The 19,202-nt window shown below is 47.7% G+C and overlaps 1 protein-coding gene across 3 annotated transcripts in view; it reads left to right on the top strand.

Annotated features, from left to right (window-relative positions):
- Nucleotides 1-19,202, top strand: part of XPO6 (exportin 6) — a 621,317-nt gene that overhangs the window by 557,142 nt on the left and 44,973 nt on the right. For all 3 annotated transcript variants that reach the window (XM_069210348.1, XM_069210346.1, XM_069210347.1), the window contains one exon: nt 15,137-15,235. In XM_069210348.1, the coding sequence (XP_069066449.1) occupies nt 15,137-15,235 (99 nt within the window). The remainder of the gene's footprint in view (nt 1-15,136; nt 15,236-19,202) is intronic.

Below are 19,202 nucleotides of genomic sequence, written 5' to 3' on the forward strand. Positions count from 1 at the left end.
CTGGGGGTGGATACCGCTCCCCAGCCTGTTACACCTATTTCCAAAAGGAGACGGTGTAACACCCTCCTCCCAAAGGAAATACTTTGTTCTGCCTTTGTGGGACTGAGCTTCTCAGACCCCAGGAGGGCAGAACCCTGTCTGTGAGGAGGCTGTAGTTGCATTACAAGCCTCAGAGAGCTGGTTTGGCAGTACTGGGGGCCCATGGTGGAGCCTCCAGGATTCATGGAATTGTCTCCCCAATACCAGATTTGGAATGGGGGACAATTCCATGATCTTAGACACCTTATGTAGGAAGTTGGCTCTGTATATACTATTTCAAAGTAAGAAATTGTGTGCACAGAGTCCAAGTGTTCCCCTTAGAGGTAAGATAGTGGCAAAAAGAGATAATTCTAATGCTCTATTTTGTGGTAGTGTGGTCGAGCAGTAGGCTTATCAGAGGGTAGTGTTAAGCATTTGTTGTACATACACAGGCAATAAATGAGGAACACACACTCAAAGACTTACTCCAGGCCAATAGGTTTTTATATAGAAAAATATATTTTCTTAATTTATTCTAAGAACCACAGGTTCAAGATTTACAAACAATACTTTAAATGAAAGGTATTTCAGTCAGGTATCTTAGGAACTTTGAATAATCACAATAGCATGTACAGTCTTGGCAAAAATGGCGATTAGCTATTTTAAAAGTGGACACAGTGCAAAAATCAACAGTTCCTGGGGGAGGTAAGTAAATGTTAAGTTCACAGGTAAGTAAAACACTTACAGGGTTCAAAGTTGGGTCCAAGGTAGCCCACCGTTGGGGGTTCAAGGCAACCCCAAAGTTACCACACCAGCAGCTCAGGGCCAGTCAGGGGCAGAGGTCAAAGTGGTGCCCAAAACTCATAGGCTTCAATGGAAATAGGTGTGCCCCGGTTCCAGTCTGCCAGCAGGTAAGTACCCATGACTTCGGAGGGCAGACCAAGGGGGTATTGTAGGGCACCGGGGGGGACACAAGCAGACACAAAGTACACCCTCAGCGGCACAGGGGCAGCCGGGTGCAGAGTGCAAACAGGCGTCGGTTTTTTAATAGTGAATCAATGGGGAGACCCGGGGGTCTCTTCAGTGATGCAGGTAGGCCCAGGGGAGGCTCCTCAGGGTAGCCATCACCTGGGCTAGGAAGAGGGTCGCCTGTAGGTCGCTCCTGCATTGGAGTTCGGTTCTTTCAGGTCCAGGGGGCTAGGGTGCAGTGTGTTTTCTAGGCGTTGGGTTCCTTGAAGCAGGCAGTCGCGGTCAGGGGGAGCCTCTGGATTCCCTCTGCAGGTGTCGCTGTGAGGGCTCAGGGGGGTGAACTCTGGCTACTCACGGGCTCGCAGTCGCCGGAGAGTCCTCCCTGTGTGTTAGTTTTCCACAGGTCGTGCCGGGGGCGTCGGGTGCAGAGTGGAAAGTCTCACGCTCCGGCGGGAAATGTGTGGTCTTTAAAAGTTGCTTCTTTGTTGCAAAGTTGCAGTTTAGTTGGACAGGGCCGCTGTACTCAGGAGCTTCTTGGTCCTTTTAGATACAGGGTAGTCCTCTGAGGCTTCAGAGGTCGCTGGATCCTGGGGATGCGTTACTGTTGCAGTTTTTCTTGAAGTGGGGAGACAGGCCGGTAGGGCTGGGGCCAAAGCAGTTGGTGTCTCCGTCTTCTCTGCAGGGCTTCAGGTCAGCAGTCCTTCTTCGTCTTCAGGTTGCAGGAATCTTTCTTCCTCGGTTCTGGGAGCCCCTAAATACTCAATTTAGGGGTGTGTTTAGGTCTGGGGGGATAGTAGCCAATGGCTACTAGCCCTCAGGGTGGCTACACCCGCTTTGTGCCTCCTCCCTGTGGGGAGGGGGGAACATCCCTAATCCTATTGGGGGAATCCTCCATCTGCAAGATTTCTAAAAGTCAGAGTCACCTCAGCTCAGGACACCTTAGGGGCTGTCCTGACTGGGGAGTGACTCCTCCTTGTTTTCCTCATTATCTCCTCCAGCCTTGCTGGCAAAAGTGGGGGCAGTGGCCGGAGGGGCTGGCATCTCCACTAGCTGGGATGCCCTGTGGTGCTGTAACAAAGGGGGTGAGCCTTTGAGGCTCACCGCCAGGTGTTACAGTTCCTGCAGGGGGAGTTGTGAAGCACCTCCACCCAGTACAGACTTTGTTACTGGCCACAGAGTGACAAAGGCACTCTCCCCATGTGGCCAGCAACATGTCTGGTGTGTGGCAGGCTGGCAAAAACTAGTCAGCCCACACTGGAAGTCGGGTAGGTTTTCAGGGGGCATCTCTAAGATGCCCTCTGGGTGTATTTCACAATAAAGTGTACACTGGCATCAGTGTGCATTTATTGTGCTGAGAAGTTTGATACCAAACTTCACAGTTTTCAGTGTAGCCATTATGGTGCTGTGGAGTTCGTGTTTGACAGACTCCCAGACCATATACTCTTATGGCTACCCTGCACTTGCAATGTCTAAGGTTTTACTTAGACACTGTAGGGGCATAGTGCTCATGCACATATGACCTCACCTGTGGTATAGTGCACCCTGCCTTAGGGCTGTAAGGCCTGCTAGAGGGGTGACTTACCTATGCCATAGGCAGTGTGAGGTTGGCATGGCACCCTGAGGGGAGTGCCATGTCGACTTAGTCATTTTCTCCCCACCAGCACACACAAGCTGGCAAGCAGTGTGTCTGTGCTGAGTGAGGGGTCCCTAGGGTGGCATAAGACATGCTGCAGCCCTTAGAGACCTTCCCTGGCATCAGGGCCCTTGGTACCAGGGGTACCAGTTACAAGGGACTTACCTGGGTGCCAGGGTTTGTGCCATTGTGGAGACAAAGGTACAGTTTAGGGAAAGAACACTGGTGCTGGGGCCTGGTTAGCAGGCCTCAGCACATTTTCAAATCATAATTTGGCATCAGCAAAGGCAAAAAGTCAGGGGGTAACCATGCCAAGGAGGCATTTCTTTACACCTTACATGGCCATATTCGGGGTTACCATTGTGAAGCTACATATAGGTATTGACTTGTATGTAGTGCATGCGTGTAATGGCGTCCCCACACTCACAAAGTTCCCGTTATTGGCCCTGAACTATGTGGGGGCACCTTTGCTAGTGCAAGGGTGCCCTCACACTTAGTAACTTTGCACCTAGCCTCCATTAAATGAAGGTTGGACATATAGGTGACTTATAAGTTACTTAGGTGCAGTGAAAATGGCTGTGAAATAATGTGTGCGCTATTTCACGCAGGCTGCAGTGGCAGTCCTGTTAAAGGGTTTGTGTGAGCTCCTTATGGGTGGCAAAAGAAATGCTGCAGCCCATAAGGATCTGGAACCCCAATTCCCTAGATACCATATACTAGGGACCTATAAGAAGGGGGGCGGGGTCCAGTGTGCCAATTGAAATTGGTAAATGAAGTCACTAGCCTATAGTGACAAATTTAAAAGCAGAGAGGGCATAAGCACTGAGGTTCTGGTTAGCAGAACCTCGGTGACACAGTTAAGTACTATACACACACACACACACATTAGGCCATAAACTATGAGCACTGGGGTCCTGACCAGCAGGATCCCAGTGAGACAGGCTAAAAACATACTGACATACAGGCAAAAATGGGAGTAACATGCCAAGAAAGATGGTACTTTCCTACACTTTCCGCCGCCTTTCATCACCTCACACTGCATCATGTACTTTTGCGTCTCCTGTCTGCTTGGGGCCGTGGCGCGCTGGTTTTCTACTTCTGCAGCTGAGTTTGCCCTGAGTGGCTATAGCTCCAGTTGTGCAACCTGAGCTGCTATCTAACGACAAATAAGTCTTCTCCCTACACTGGTGAGGTGTGCAGTTAACGTGGGTTCTCCTCTCTGTATTCTCAGCCTAAACAGAGTGTTTGTTTTTCCTGCCTACTCTTTGCTGAGCCACCAGGCTCTGTTATGTCGGCTGCTGATGTGCCTTTCATTTTCTCTTTAAACTCCCCTGGTTTACTAGTGTTGCAAACTTAATAATTGTGGGCCGTCACTTGATGTATTTCATTAGGAATGCATGGCAGCAGCTATAGGAACCTATATAATAAACCCACACCCTTTCATCAAACACGGGCAAACATTAATTACACACTGAGTGTTAATAGGGGTAAACCCTTTTCCGTTTTCTGTTGTATATTTTTTTTGCATTGTTTGTTTCAATTTTTCTAAAACACCTTGGTTGTTTTGACATTGCAACTTAGCACTTTGACGTATATTTGTAAACTAAACAGTGTGTAGACATGATTTGCTATCATTACTTTTCTGTGATTCTCTTAGTAGTGGTTTTAACTCCAAAGCGGTCTGTTTATTTATGGCATCTTAGCTTGTGTTTTTTATTTTCATTGAGCAAGCAAGCATTGTACAATGGAATCTTTATCGATATCTGCTGGTTATTTACTTCAAGAAATTCCTTAGTTGTCTGAGGTGTGTGTGGTGACGTCTTGGAGCTATAAATTACCTTTAGCAGCCTAAATATAATTATTCCAATACAGACAGGAATAATGCTGCATAGTTGTATGTATGGATGTTCCAGTATCACAGAGTTCCATGGACCATAGTCTTAAAGGTGGAGACTTGTCTCTCAGATTCCTGTAGTATTGTTTTGTATTTTGTACACCCATGATTCAACATGCAGACCCCAGTGCTGAAGAGTTTCCCTAGTATTGTTTCCAACTTAACCAATTCATTTTTTTGTAACTAAACAACTGTTATATTTTTATTTTGTTGCTATATTTTTATTTTGTTGCATCTGTTATCATATTACTTAATTCGCTTCATCCCAGTTATTTTCAGGGAATAAAATGGAAGCACTCCGAGGCTGGGCGTACACCCCCCCCCCTCCCCCCTCCAAACAAAAGTAAGATAATGGGGAGCTGTGGCCTACGGCCAGTAGTTCAAGGGAGCTGCAGGTCAAAGTTTGGGAACCATTAGGGTAGGGATTGACATTGTTGGTCCTCTTGACCCTCCAGCTGCATCAGGAAACAGCTTTATACTGGTTTCAGTTGATCATGCTAGCAGGTATCCTGAAGCTATTCCCCTTGAGCACTAATACTGTGCCTGCAGTAGCTAGGGCCCTCATTGGTATCTTTACCAGAGTGGGCTTTCCAAAGGAGGTGGTGTCAGACAAAGGTACAAACTTCATGTCTGGGTACCTGAAACACATGTGGGCTGAATGTGGAGTGACATATATACGTTCACTACCCCATATCACCCACAGTCCGATGGCCTTGTTGAAATATTCAACAAGACTTGGAAAGGTATGATTGGTGAACTCCCTGAACAACTCAGAAGGAGATGGGAGGTCTTACTTCCATGCCTGCTTTTTGCCTACAGGGAAGTGCCACAGAAGTGAGTAGGGTTTTCCCCCATTAATCTTCTGTTTGGTCATCCTGTAGAGGGACCATTGTGTCTTGTGAAGGAAGGATGGGAGAAGCCTCTCAAAGAAGTTTAACAAGACATTGTGGAATGTGTGCTTGGCCTTCACTCCAGAATGGCTGAGTACATGGAAAAAGCATCCAAAAACCTTGAGGTAAGCCAAGAGCTCCAGATGCTCTGGTATGACCAAAAGGCTGCACTGGTGGATTTCCAACCAGGGCAGAAGGTGTGGGTTTTGGAGCCTGTGGCTCCTAGGGCTCTCCAAGAAAATGGAGTGGGCCATACCCTATCCTAGAAAGAAAAGGGGAAGTCACCTACCTGGTGGACATAGGCTCTTGCAGGAACCCCAAGAGGGTAATCGCCTTAAACACTATCATGACAGGGCTGAGATGACCATGTTCATGGTCACTGATTAGGGTCAGGATGCAGAGAGTGAACCTCTCCCTGACCTCCTCCCCAACAACCCTAAAGATGGATCAGTTGAAGAAGTGGTCTTTTCAAACATTCTCACTGACCAACAGCAGGCTGACTGCAGGCATGTCCTGCATCTGTATGCTGAGCTCTTCTCTCTGACCCCAGGTCGGGCCCACTTGTATACACATGATGTGAACACTGGGGACAGCCTACCTGTCAAAAATGAAATCTATTGACTGTCTGATGATATCAAGTAAAGCATCAAAGCCCAAGTAAGCAAGATGCTGAAATTGGGAGTCAAGAAACACTCAGAGCCCCTGGGTCAGCCAGTTGTCTTAGTCCCCAAACCTTATATCCAGGCTAGAAAAAAAAAAGAGTTGTGGTTTTCTGTGGACTATGGGGAACTCAGTGCTGTAACCAAAACTGATGCACACCCAATTCCTAGAGCTGATGAATGAATTAACAGGTTAGGGGCAGTGTAGGAAAGTCACTCTTTTTGGCATGGTTACCCCTACTTTTTTTTTCCTATTGTCAGTGTGCTTAGACTGTTTTCACTGGGACCCTGCTAACCAGGACTCCAGTGATTGTGCTGCCTCGTCTAAATACGGTTGCCTTGGTACCCTTTACACCTAACAATTGGCATACTGGTGTACCCCTGTAAGTCCCTAGTATATGGTACTTAGGTACCCAGGGCATTCGTACACCAGGGGTCCCCAATGGGCTGTAAATTGTATTATGCCACCCATGGGAGCGCATGCAAACTGTGTCTGCAGGCCAGCCACTTGCAGCCTGCGTGAAAATGTGCATGCACCGTTTACTGCTGGTCACTACATCAGGTCACTGTAAGTCACACCTGTGGTAGGCCATTCCAGCCCTAAGGGTGCAGGTCCCTGTGTATGTGGACACACCTGCAAGAGCAGTGGTGACCCTTATGAACTCCAGTTCCAATTCCCTGGACTTTGTAAGTACAGGAAAGCCATTTTAGCTATGTACTGGCCATAGTTCACTACCTATTGTCCACCAACATAATGGTTACCCCGAACCTAGGCATGTTTGGTATCAAACATGCCAGAATCATACCCCATTACTGATGGCAGTATTGGTGGCATGGGTCCATGCATTCTGGGGGTTCCTTAGCAGACCCCCCAGCATTGCTCCTACCCAAGGCCAAGGCTTCTGCAAACCCCTCAGACAGGATTCTTCCCTCCTGCTGCTTGACCAGCTCAAGGAGGGAAAAGCAGAACAAAGGATTTCCTGTGGGAGAGGGGTGTAATGTCCTCTTTCTTGGAAATAGGTGTTACAAGGCTGAGGAGGGCTAGCCTTCCCACACCGCCAGCTTGTTTTGAAGGGCACATTTGGTGCCTTCCTTGCAGAATCCAGTTTACACCAGTCCAGGTACATTCAGTCCGTGCTCTGGCATGAAACTACACAAAGGAAAGGGGGGGGTGACCACTCATATTGTCCATAACCACCCCATGGGTAGTGCCCAGAGCTCCTCCAGGTGGCCACTTGATTGTGCCATCTTGAAACCAAGATGGGCAGAGGCCTCTGGGAGCATCTAAGGGGACAGGTTAGGCAAGTGACGTCAGTGACCCTCTCCTATAGGTGGTCACCTTGCCCGGTGACCAAGCCCTTTTTTGGGCTATTTAGGGATTCCCTTTCGGGTGGGCCCCAGAATGGCATGCACAACTCCACCAGGACTCCTCTGCAGCGACCACTTCTGCTCCTGCCCACCAGAACCTCTGCTGTACTCCACAGGAACCGAACGAGACTGCAACACCGAGACGACCTCTCATTGCAACATTGTTTCCGCTGCTCCTGCCAGCACTTTGCAACATTTCCACGGCCGTGCATCCTCTGGAGTCGGCAAGACTTCAACTGCACCAAAGAAGCAAGAACGAATCTCCCTTGGAGTGAAGGAGTCACTCCACTGCATCTGCAGGCATCTAAGGCAAAGATATCTGGCTGCTGAGATCTGCTGTCTTCTGGACCTGCGAGGATTCTGAGGGGTCCTCTGGGTCCTTTTTGCCTTCTGTCCAACTTGGGAACCAGTGAGACCTTGCCTCTTCCTCTTGGACAGAATCCCTGTGCATTGTGACTGTTGCAGCAGCCAGGCTTGTTGACTCCGGCTCTGAGGGATCTTCAGGCTCCAAGTAGCCCTGGCCCCCAAAACTCTACCTCTGCAACTACTGTCTCTGCTGCTCCAGCGACGTGGGACTCCTCTTCCGGTGTGCTGCCTGGGACTCACTGCGACTTGCTGCCATTGGGTTGCTCGTGGGGCCTCCGGCTACTTCTGCTGGCTCTCCTGTCTTCTTCTGCTGGCTCTCCTGTCCTCAGGACCTTGCTGGTCCTTTCCAGCCCTGCAGATCTTGTTCAGCTCCAACTTTCATCTGCTTGTGCTTGTTGGTGGTCCTCCTGAACAATGACCCGTCTGCAATCCGGCGTCCATCGAGGGACAGCTCCTGGCCGACTTCAGGGACTCCTCCGTAGCTGGTCTTCACCCATCACAGTCGTCCCGGATCTTCACCCACAGAAGGGTGGGAATTGCTTCTTGCCCCGCCCGGACTCCCCTGCATGGTCTGGACTCTGTCCCCTTCCTTTACCGTTTCTCTTCATCCAAGATCCACCACTGGGTTTCACCGACCTCGTCCTGTAAGCCCCAATGTTAGCCTATGGGACAACCAGGTAACTTACCTCTGCTCTCTTGGTCGCTGGGGGTCTTCTAGATAGTCACTTTCTGGGATTCCATACTCCCCAGCCCTTGGCCTAACTACTCCATATCCTCTGGGGGGGAACCCATTCTGGCATTCCACTATTTTAGTATATGATCTGCCCCCCCTACAGAGCCCTTGCTATTTCTTCCTACTTCTAATGTTTCTATGCTAATTCCTAGTACTTAAATGCCTATATTTTGTGTGTACTTCCCGCCGGAGGGGGGAATTGCCTATAGTATTCTAGTTCACTGTTACTATAATAAAGTGCCTTTATTTTTGCTGCACTGTGTGGTTCCTTTCATGTGTGATAAATTACTGTGTGACTACTCTGGTATTGCAAGTGCGTCACACTCTTCCTAGATAAGACTTGGCGACTCACAACAGCTGCCACTAGAGTGTCCTGGCTTTCTACACACTGGAACACTTACTGATAAGGGTTGCCAGTGTAGGAAGCTGACCTGGTGTGTGGTGAGCAATTATGGTGTTATCACCTTATACCAGGCCCAGGTATCCCCCAGGGCTCTCTAGAGGTAGCTGTGGATGAGCAACCAAGACCTGGAGACATGCAAAGCTTATGCAATACCACTACAATCACACATCACTTACACACATGAAGGAACCACACAGTGTTACACAAATGTAGGTACTTTATTACGGTAACACAAATACTAAAATACTGTATAGGCAATACTCCACAAGGAGGTGAGTAAACACACTATTATGTACACATGAGAAGACAGTGATTAGCATACAAAGCAATGCAAAAAGTAAAAACAATAGGGGAGCTGAAGGAACTAGGAACCCCAAAAAGTAAGTACCAAGGTGCCCCCGGCGATCAGGAGAGAAAAGGCAAGTACCAGTTTTTCCCCCAAACCCACACAAGAAATTTGGAAAAGGACTGTGCAAGACCCAGACAAGACTGTTAGAAATCAACAGAGGATCTGCAAAAGAAGGGGACCAAGTCCAGTTCCAGTTCAAGTTGGAGTGTATGGCTGTGGCAGGAGCCACTACCCACCCTTCTTTGGATGCAGGACCAGGTCAACAGTGGATGGCGAAAGTCAGTAGTGCAGTACAGGAGCAGAAGAGGAATTCCAGGAGTGATGCAAGTGATGTCCCACATCACCAGTCGTGATGCAGTCAGTCAGTTGTGCTGAAAAGCCACCAACAAGCCTTGGGAAATTCAAGAGTCAGAGAAGGTTTTGCAAGTCTGAAGAGGACCAGCAAGGCTCAGGGAACTCGACACAAGGAGTGGTGTCTGAGGTGACCCTCAGCAGCTGGAAGAGTCACAAGGAGAGGAGGCAGCCCCCACAGACGACACACGGGCAGCAGGCACAGGAGTCGCGCTGAGGCCTACTCAGCACATCTGATGAGGAGTCCCACATCGCTGGAGCAGCAGGTAGGAGACTGTGCTTTTCAGGGAAGATTTCTGAAGTTTGGAGATAGACGGAGCCTGAAGCTCCCTTGGAGGAAGGACAAACAAGCCTTGGTAGCTGCAAGAGTCGTGCTGTACAGGGGTACTGTCCTGTGAAGAGAGACAAGGGCTTACCGTCTCCCAAGTTGGATAGCTGGTAGAGAGGACCAAGGGGCCCACTCCAGACCACCAACTGGGATGCAGGATCCATGCAGTTCCAGAGGAGAGAGGATCCACGCAGTCGGTCGTTGTTGCAGTTGGTGCCTGCTGATGCAGGGGAGTGACTCCTTCACTCCAAAGGAGTTTCCTTCTTATGCATGCTGAAGTCCCGTAGCCCTCAGAGGATGCACAGCCAGGGAACTGTTGCAGTTGCTGGAAGGAGCTGGGGAAATAATGTTGCAGAGCGGAGGCGTCGCTGGAGTTGCAGATTGTTGGTTCCTGGAGGGTACAGTTGCAGTCCCGGTGGCCCGTAGATGAAGTAAACGATGCAGAGGAGTCCTGCCAGAATCTTGCGTGTCGAATCTGAAGACCCTCTCAGGAGGGAGACCCTAAATAGCACAGGAAGAGGGTTTGGTCACCTAGCATGGTGACCACGTATCAGGAGGGGGCTCTGATGTCACCTGCCTGACCTGGCCATTCAGATGCTCCCAGGGGCCTCTGCCCACCTTGGTTTCAAGATGGCAGAATCAAATGGCCACCTGGAGGAGCTTTGGGCATCACCCCTGGGGTGGTGATGGATAGGGGAGTGGTCACTCCCCTTTCCATTGTCCAGTTTCATGCCAGAGCAAGAACTGGGGTCCCTGGACTGGTGCAAACCGGTTTATGCAATAAGGGCACCATATGTGCCCTTCAAAGCATTCTGGTGTCTTGGGCAGGAGAGTTGAAACCTGTCTGAGGTGTGGCAGCAGCACGGGCTGCCCAGAAAACCCGGGAGACTGGTAGGAGCAATGCTGGGGGTCCCCTAAGGAGCCCCCAGAGTGCATGGAATCATACACCCAATACTGGCAACAGAATTGGGGTATGATTCCGACATGTTTGATACCAAACATACCCAGGTTCGGAGTTACCATTATATAGCCGGACACACATAGTGACCTGTGTCTAGTACATGGGAAAAATGGCTTCCCAACACTTATGAAGTCCAGGGAAATTGAGCTGGAGTTTGTAGGGGCACCTCTGCTCATGCAGGGGTGCCCTCACACACAAGTGCCTGTACCCTGCCTTCTGAGCTGGGAGGGCCTGCCATGGGGTGACTTACAGTGACCTGGTGCAGTGACCTGTGGTGAAATGGTGCATGCACCTTTTCACGCAGGCTGCAATGGCGGGCTTGCAGACACATTTTGCATGGGCTCACATGGGCATGCTGCAGCTTCTGGGGAACCCCTGGTGCCCTAAGTACCTCAGTACCATATAGTAGGGACTTTAATGGGGTCACCTGAATGCCAATTGTGGGGTGTACTAAGTCCTAAGCAACCAAATGTAGAGGGAGAGAGCACAATCACTGGGGTCCTGGTTAGCAGGATCCCAGTGAACACAGTCAAAACACAGACAGGCAAAAAGTGGAGGTAACCATGCCAAAAGAGGACACTTTCCTACATACCCTCCAACAAAGGACAATAAGGTTCACCGTGCCCAGTTGAGTCTTCATTGTCTAAGTGGAGATATCTAGAGAGTCCATCTGCATTGGAGTGGTTACTACGAGGTCTGTGTTCCACTGTATAGTCCATTCCCTGTAAGGATATTGACCACCTCAAAAGTCTGGGATTTTCACCTTTCATCTGTATTAACCATAGGAGGGGCTTGTGGTCTGTTTGAACATTGAAGTGAGTGCCAAATAAGTTTGTCCTCAGCTTCTTCAAAGCCCAGACCACTGCAAAGGCCCCTCTCTCTATGGGCTGACCAGTTCTTTTCTGGGGGGGGGGGGGTCAACCTCCTGCTCATGAAAGCTGCAGGTTGATCCTGGCCCTCTTCATTTAGTTGAGATTGTACTGCCCCTACACCTACCTCAGAAGCATCCCATCTCCTCCTGAGTTTTTCAGAGAGTCCCATTATCATGCCTTTGAGGATTTTATTAAACATCTTAACTGTCCATTTCTTTGGGGATGATAAGGGGTGGTGAATATTCTAAGTTACACCACACTCCTTCCACGTGGCATTTATGTAAGCAGACATGAAGTTTGCATCCCTGTCTGATACCACCTCTTTAGGAACACCCAACCTAGAGAAAATTCCCAGGAGGGCTTTGGCCACTGCAGGAGCTGTAGTGGGCCTAAGAGGAATGGTGGCATGGTCCACTACCACCAGGATGAATCCAACAATATCCACCGAACCCTCTCAAAGGACACACCAACCACTGGTGGTGGAATTAAAGGAGCCTTTGGAGTGCTACCTGTCTTGCCACTGGCTTAACAAGTGACAGGAGCAACAAAACTCCTTAGTGTCTTCAGACATATGGGGCCGCTGAAAGTGAAGGACAAGTCTGTCCCTGGTCTTGCTTTGCCCCAAGTGGCCTCCAAGGGGAATATCCTGAACTAGAGTTAACAGGAACTCTCTAAACTTCAGAGGGATAACCAGTCTCCTGGTGGCACCAGACTTAGAGTCACTTACGTCTAAGTACAGGAGGCTGTTATCCCAGTGCACCTTATGGGTGCCACTGATATCCCCCGCCTCTTCTGCTGCAGCTTACTGCCTTGAGCTCTCCAGTGAGGAACAAGTTTGCTATTCCTTACTGAGCTCCTCCCTGGTGGGCCTCCTGCACCCAAGAGCTTAGCTGTGTCAGCTTGAAGCTCCTCTGGTGTAGGTTCCACCCAAAGAGTGGATTCTTCTTCCTCAGGTGTTGAAGCCTCACTGGAGGCTAGAGCAGGAGGTACCTTTTTTTTTTTTAACCCTTTCTGCTCTTTGGTTTAGAAGCCTCGTCACCATTGTTCCTGGTTCCTTGTTCCCTGTGTTTCTTGGCCTGTGCTCTGATGATGGCAAAGATATGCCCAGCATTGCTGCATGGGCCTCCAATTCCACTTTAGCCCAAGCTCACGTCCCCAAGTCATTACCTAGCAGACATTCTACAGGTTAATCAGAGGACACTACAACCTTTCTAGGGCCAGATTTCCAACCCCCCAGTTGAAATCAATAACTGCCATGGGGTGGCACAAAGTGTTATTATGAGCATCAGTCACTTGGTACGTGTGACAAAGTAAGTATTGCTCAGGGGACACCAGTTTTTCAGTCACCATAGTGACACTGGCACCTGTGTCCCTGTAGGCCTCAACACCATTGATTAGGGGTTTCTGCCTGTACTTACCCATTTTAAGGGGACAGGCAGCTAGGGTGACAAAGTCAGTGCCCCCATCAGAGACCTGCACAGTCTCAGTGGTCTCTCTAAGTAGCCCAGATCCCTCTACAGTCCCTAAGGTGAGCCCAGCTACACTTTTGGACTGATTACTGTTACTGTTGTTCCCACCACTACTGCTATTGCTAGGGGCACTAGGAGTAGAAGTGGTGTTAGTAGTGGTGGGGGGCTTGGTGGCTTTCTTAGGACAGGAGCCGTCTCCTGCCCTATGCCCTTTGTTTTTACACATGAAGCACCAAGGCTTTTTAAAGTTGGAAGGGGATTTATTCCCTCCCCCAGGGGAGTTTTGTGGGCCTAATGAAGACTCCTTTTGTTTATCTTTGTCCGCACCCTTGTCCTGAGACTTACCTACTTCCTTCTTTTTGTGGTCACTCCCTGTGTGAGACTTGTCTCCTTTCTTTCCCAATTCTTGGGGAGAGCTCAGATCAGAGTCCATCAGATACTGATGCAGCTGATCAGAGATATAGTTATTCAAAATGTGCTCTCTCAGGATTATGTTGTATAAGCCATGGTAGTCACTTACTTTGCTCCTATGCAACCAGCCAGCCTTCCAGAGGTTTCACAGAACAGTCTACAAAATCTACCCAATCTTGGTAGGACTCTTTTATTTTGGTTTCCCTGAACTTGATTCTGTATTGTTCAGTGGTCAAACCCAGTCCATCTAACAGGACACTTTTTAAAGCTGAATAATTGTCTGCATCTTCCTTTCTGACAGTGAGGTGTTTATCTCTGCCTTTGTCAGAGAAGGAGAGCCACACAATTGCTGCCCACTGCCTTTGGGGGACCTTCCAAACTTTACAGGCCCTCTCCAAAGCAGTGAACTATTTGTATATGTCATCTTCCACCTTTTAAGGTGGGACTATCTCCTGGAATCATAAGAGTCCTCCCTGATTCTGGTGTCCCTGAAGCTCAAATTGCTACCACCATGGGGTGCTAACCCCAAACCCTGCATTTCCCTCTCCACTGCTAATGCCTCCTAGGGCCAGATGTTGCTGCTTCAGCCTCAGCTTGGCCTTCTCCAACCTCAATTTCCTAAGCTCCCTGTCTAAGGAATCCTCCCCTCAGGTGGAGCAGTGGTTCCCCTCAGATCTGAGGAGACATGAGAATGGACAGAGGAGGATCTCTCCCTCCTTTGGGAACCCTCTGTACCAACTCTCTAGGAGTAAAGGTGGGCCTACTTGAATGATCCCCCTTCTCACTACCTGCAGTGCTCCTAGCAGGGCTGTGGTGTTCCCCAGGTTCCTCCTAACCTTGTCCAGTGTAGCCTAAGTCTACCCTGTCTAGGACTGGGAGGTCAGCTTCTACTTCCTCCTTCTGGCTGCCAGCATCCTGCTCTCCTCACCTGGATCCTTTTCCACCAAGGTGTGTTTTTAGTTTGAACAAAACCCAAATAGGGTATGCATGTGTCATGTGATATTTCAGAATTCAAAGTAGCAATGCTTTGCTGAATGATAATACCATGAATCTGTCAATCCTGTGTTTCACTTGTAATCTTAGAATAATCCATAACCCTTTAGATATTCTAGAACGTGTGGTTTATTATCACAATTGAATACATTTTTAATAGTATGAAAAGCGTGAATCTTTAAATATTAAGAATTGAAGACATAAGGTTTGAAACTATTTCTTCAGTCAATTGTTATCTATATTCTTATTTCAGATAATGTTCAATATAGTATATAAATTATATCAAATGTACTGAGTGTCAGGTCTACACAGATGTTCGCTCAAAGCTCTAGAAAGAGACTTGAAAGGTTAGGGTTGTGTACCATTTTTTCTGAACATGTGTTAATTACTCTGAATTTGCAGAGCTGTAAATTGCATGCTTCGAAATCTCCAGTGATAATAGACATTTCTTTGTTTTTTTTGTCTGTAGGCATTTGGTCAATCGTTCCTGCAACCCGACATACACATCTTTAAACAGAATCTGTCTCATCTGGAGACCCTGAATACAAAGCAGAAACTGTATCATAAGGTGAGCACCAATGAGAAAAAAACTTTGGTTTACATCCTGTGGTGCCTCGTCTGATCAGAGGTTTGCTATTTTTTAGCTACTTGTACCTTTTGTTTGTGGATTCTTTTGTCCCTTTTCATTGCAAACCACTTCAGCTAATCGGATTAAGTTTCTTTTCTTCCTCCCTCTATTGGTTGTATGTCAGAATGTGATGCACAGTACTATTGTCTGACATAAATGTCTTGATTTAAATATTGTTTTAAACAATTGTTTAATTGAGTGCAGATTTTAGATTATTAACTCACATGGGACGATATTTTGTAAATTATATTTAGGCCACAATATTTTTGTCAGATGGGATCCTGACCATGATTTTCTGGTACTATACCTTGCCTTGAATAAAACTCTCCTAGGATGTCTGTGTTTGGGGTTCCATCCGGGTCTTTGGTTAGATGCTTTAGTTGTGCCTGTTCACACGCTATAAGGAAGTGTAAAGAATGACTGAAGTAATTACACCCTTGCCAGAGTAGTTTAGCCTCTTTTAATCCGTAGTAGAATGCCCATCAAGGTTATCTAATTGATGCAATTAATTAATATATGGAATGTATGTACTTTTACAGGAACACATATGTTTTATATTTTCACAACTGCTATAGTTCCATTCCAGCTGATGCCGTGGGTACTTCAAAATATGTTGATACTAGTAATCTAATACTTCAAGATTTGGCACCTTTTACTAGATTCTAGCAAACCAAAATTTAGTTAATATGCAATGTTTGGTTTCGGAGTTCCTTTCTCCAGGTAGCAATGAGACAATCATATTAATACTAATCTGATTATATATATATATATATATATATATATATATATATATATATATATATATATATGTTCGGTGGCATGTGTAGCTGCAGATACACATGCTGTGCACATCCCGCCATCTGGTGTTGGGCTCGGAGTGTTACAAGTTGTTTTTCTTCGAAGAAGTCTTTTCGAGTCATGAGATCGAGGGACTCCTCCCATTTCGGCTCCATTGCGCATGGGCGTCGACTCCATCTTAGATTGTTTTTTTTCCGCCATCGGGTTCGGACGTGTTCCTTTTCGCTCCGTGTTTCGGGTCGGAAAGTTAGTTAGAATCTCGGAAAAATCGTCGGTATTGCTTGCGTTCGGTATCGGGTTAGTTATAACAGATCGACACCGACTTTTGAAGAGCTCCGGTGGCCCTTCGGGGTTTTTTCGATCCCCCCGTCGGGGCCTGGTCGGCCCGGCCACGTGTCTCTTCAAGGCTGATGGAACGGACCCCATTCCGCTTCTGCCCAAAATGCCATAACAAGTATCCATATACAGATCAGCATCTGGTCTGTAACTTGTGTCTGTCTCCAGAGCACAAGGAGGATACCTGTGAAGCCTGTCGAGCGTTTCGGTCGAGGAAGACATTAAGAGACCGAAGAGCAAGAAGACTGCAGATGGCGTCGGCGCCGACAGGACAAGGGCGTTTCGAGGAGGAAGAAGAAAGCTTCTCCATCCATGAATCGGACTCGGATGAGCTTGATCCCGAAGAAACGCCAAAAACCGTGAGTAAGACATCGAAACATAAAACTCATGAGAAGACAACAAAAGCCCAGGGGACGCCAGCGCCAACAGGCCATGGCTTAACCCGAAAGATAGGTGACCGATCATCGGCACCGAAAAAGGGCATGCATGTGGCGAAGTCATCCGACTCCGGTCGAGATACCGCCACACAGCAATCTCGGGCCCGAGACACCGGCCCCGAACAGATTCGGCACCGAGACAGTGGCACCGAAATGGTTCGGCACCGAGAAACCACGATGCCGAAAATAAAGAAGGTTGCCTCGGAGCCCAAAAAGGCGACCGAAAAGATTTTGATTCCGAAACATCCAGCATCGGAACCGAAAACAGGTTCCTACACAGAGGAACAGGGATTGTCCTCCCAGATGCAAGGACATAAGTTCGGAGAGGAACTTCAATCTGTTGAGCCAGACTACACTCAAAGAAGGCTCCACATTCAAAAAGACACAGGGAAGATAAGCACTCTTCCCCCAATTAAGATGAAAAGAAGACTTGCCTTTCAAGAAAAGGACAAGCAGCCACAGGCAAAGGTGGCAAGACAAACAACTCCACCACCATCTCCACCACCATCAATGCACACATCACCGGTAGCCACTCCACCACTGATGCAATCTCCGACTCATACTGCAATGAGTCAAGATGATCCTGATGCATGGGACCTTTATGATGCTCCTGTATCAGATAACAGCCCAGACTGTTACCCTACAAGGCCGTCGCCACCTGAAGACAGTACATCCTACACGCAGGTGGTCTCAAGGGCAGCTGCGTTTCGTAACGTCACCTTGCATTCAGAACCAATTGAGGATGACTTTATATTTAATACACTCTCCTCCACTCATAGCCAATACCAAAGCTTACCTATGCTCCCAGGAATGCTAAAACATTCAAAACAAATATTTCAGGAGCCTGTTAAAGGCAGAGTCATAACTCCAAGGATGGAAAAAAAGTATAAGCCACCACCAACACTCTGTTTATATTACGCAGCAATTAACACCAGATTCTGTGGTTGTTGGGGCAGCTCGCAAGAGAGCAAACTCTCATACCTCGGGAGATGCACCACCTCCAGACAAGGAGAGTCGCAAATTCGATGCTGCGGGTAAAAGAGTTGCAGCACAAGCAGCAAACCAATGGCGTATTGCCAATTCACAAGCACTTTTAGCAAGATACGATAGAGCTCATTGGGACGAAATGCAGCATTTCATAGAACACATACCCAAAGAGTTCCAGAAAAGGGCACAACAAGTGGTAGAAGGAGGACAAAGTATCTCCAATAATCAGATACGGTCATCAATGGACGCAGCAGATACAGCTGCAAGGACAGTAAATACTGCAATAACAATAAGGAGACACGCATGGTTGCGTACGTCAGGATTCAAGCCGGAAATACAACAAGCCGTTCTGAATATCCCCTTAAATGAACAGCAGTTGTTTGGGCCGGAAGTCGACACTGCTATTGAAAAACTCAAAAAAGATACTGATACCGCAAAGGCCATGGGCGCACTCTACTCCCCACAAAGCAGAGGCACATTTCGCAAAACACCATTTAGGGGAGGGTTTTGAGGTCAACCTACAGAGGCCACAACCTCACAAGCAAGGCCCACTTATCAAAGCCAATACCAGCGGGGAATTTTTCGGGGGCAATATAGAGGGGCACAATTCCCAAAAAATAGAGGGAAGTTCCAAAGGCCCAAAACCCCTCAAAACAAACAGTGACTTCCAAGTCACACATCCCCAACACATAACACCTGTGGGGGGGAGACTAAGACAATTTTACAAACATTGGGAGGAGATAACAACAGACACTTGGGTACTGGCAATTATCCAGCATGGTTATTGCATAGAATTTCTCAAATTCCCTCCAAACGTGCCACCGAAAACACACAATATGTCAAAACAATATATAGCTCTTCTAGGACTAGAAGTTCAGGCATTACTACTAAAAGAAGCAATAGAATTAGTACCAGAACACCAGAAAGGAACAGGAGTTTACTCTCTGTACTTTCTCATACCCAAAAAAGACAAGACTCTGAGACCTATATTAGATCTCCGAACATTAAATACCTACATCAAATCAGATCACTTTCACATGGTGACATTACAAGACGTAATCCCACTACTCAAACAACAAGACTACATGACAACACTAGACCTAAAGGATGCATATTTCCATATACCGATACATCCTTCACACAGAAAGTACTTAAGGTTTGTATTCCGAGGAACACATTACCAATTCAAGGTGTTGCCATTCGGAATAACAACTGGCCCAAGAGTTTTTACAAAGTGCCTAGCAGTCGTAGCTGCACATATCAGAAGGCAGCAAATACATGTGTTCCCATACCTAGACGATTGGTTAATCAAAACCAACACTCTAGAAAGGTGTTCACAACACACAAAG

Source organism: Pleurodeles waltl, chromosome 10, assembly GCF_031143425.1.
Source record: "Pleurodeles waltl isolate 20211129_DDA chromosome 10, aPleWal1.hap1.20221129, whole genome shotgun sequence".
Taxonomy (NCBI): Eukaryota; Metazoa; Chordata; class Amphibia; order Caudata; family Salamandridae; genus Pleurodeles; species Pleurodeles waltl.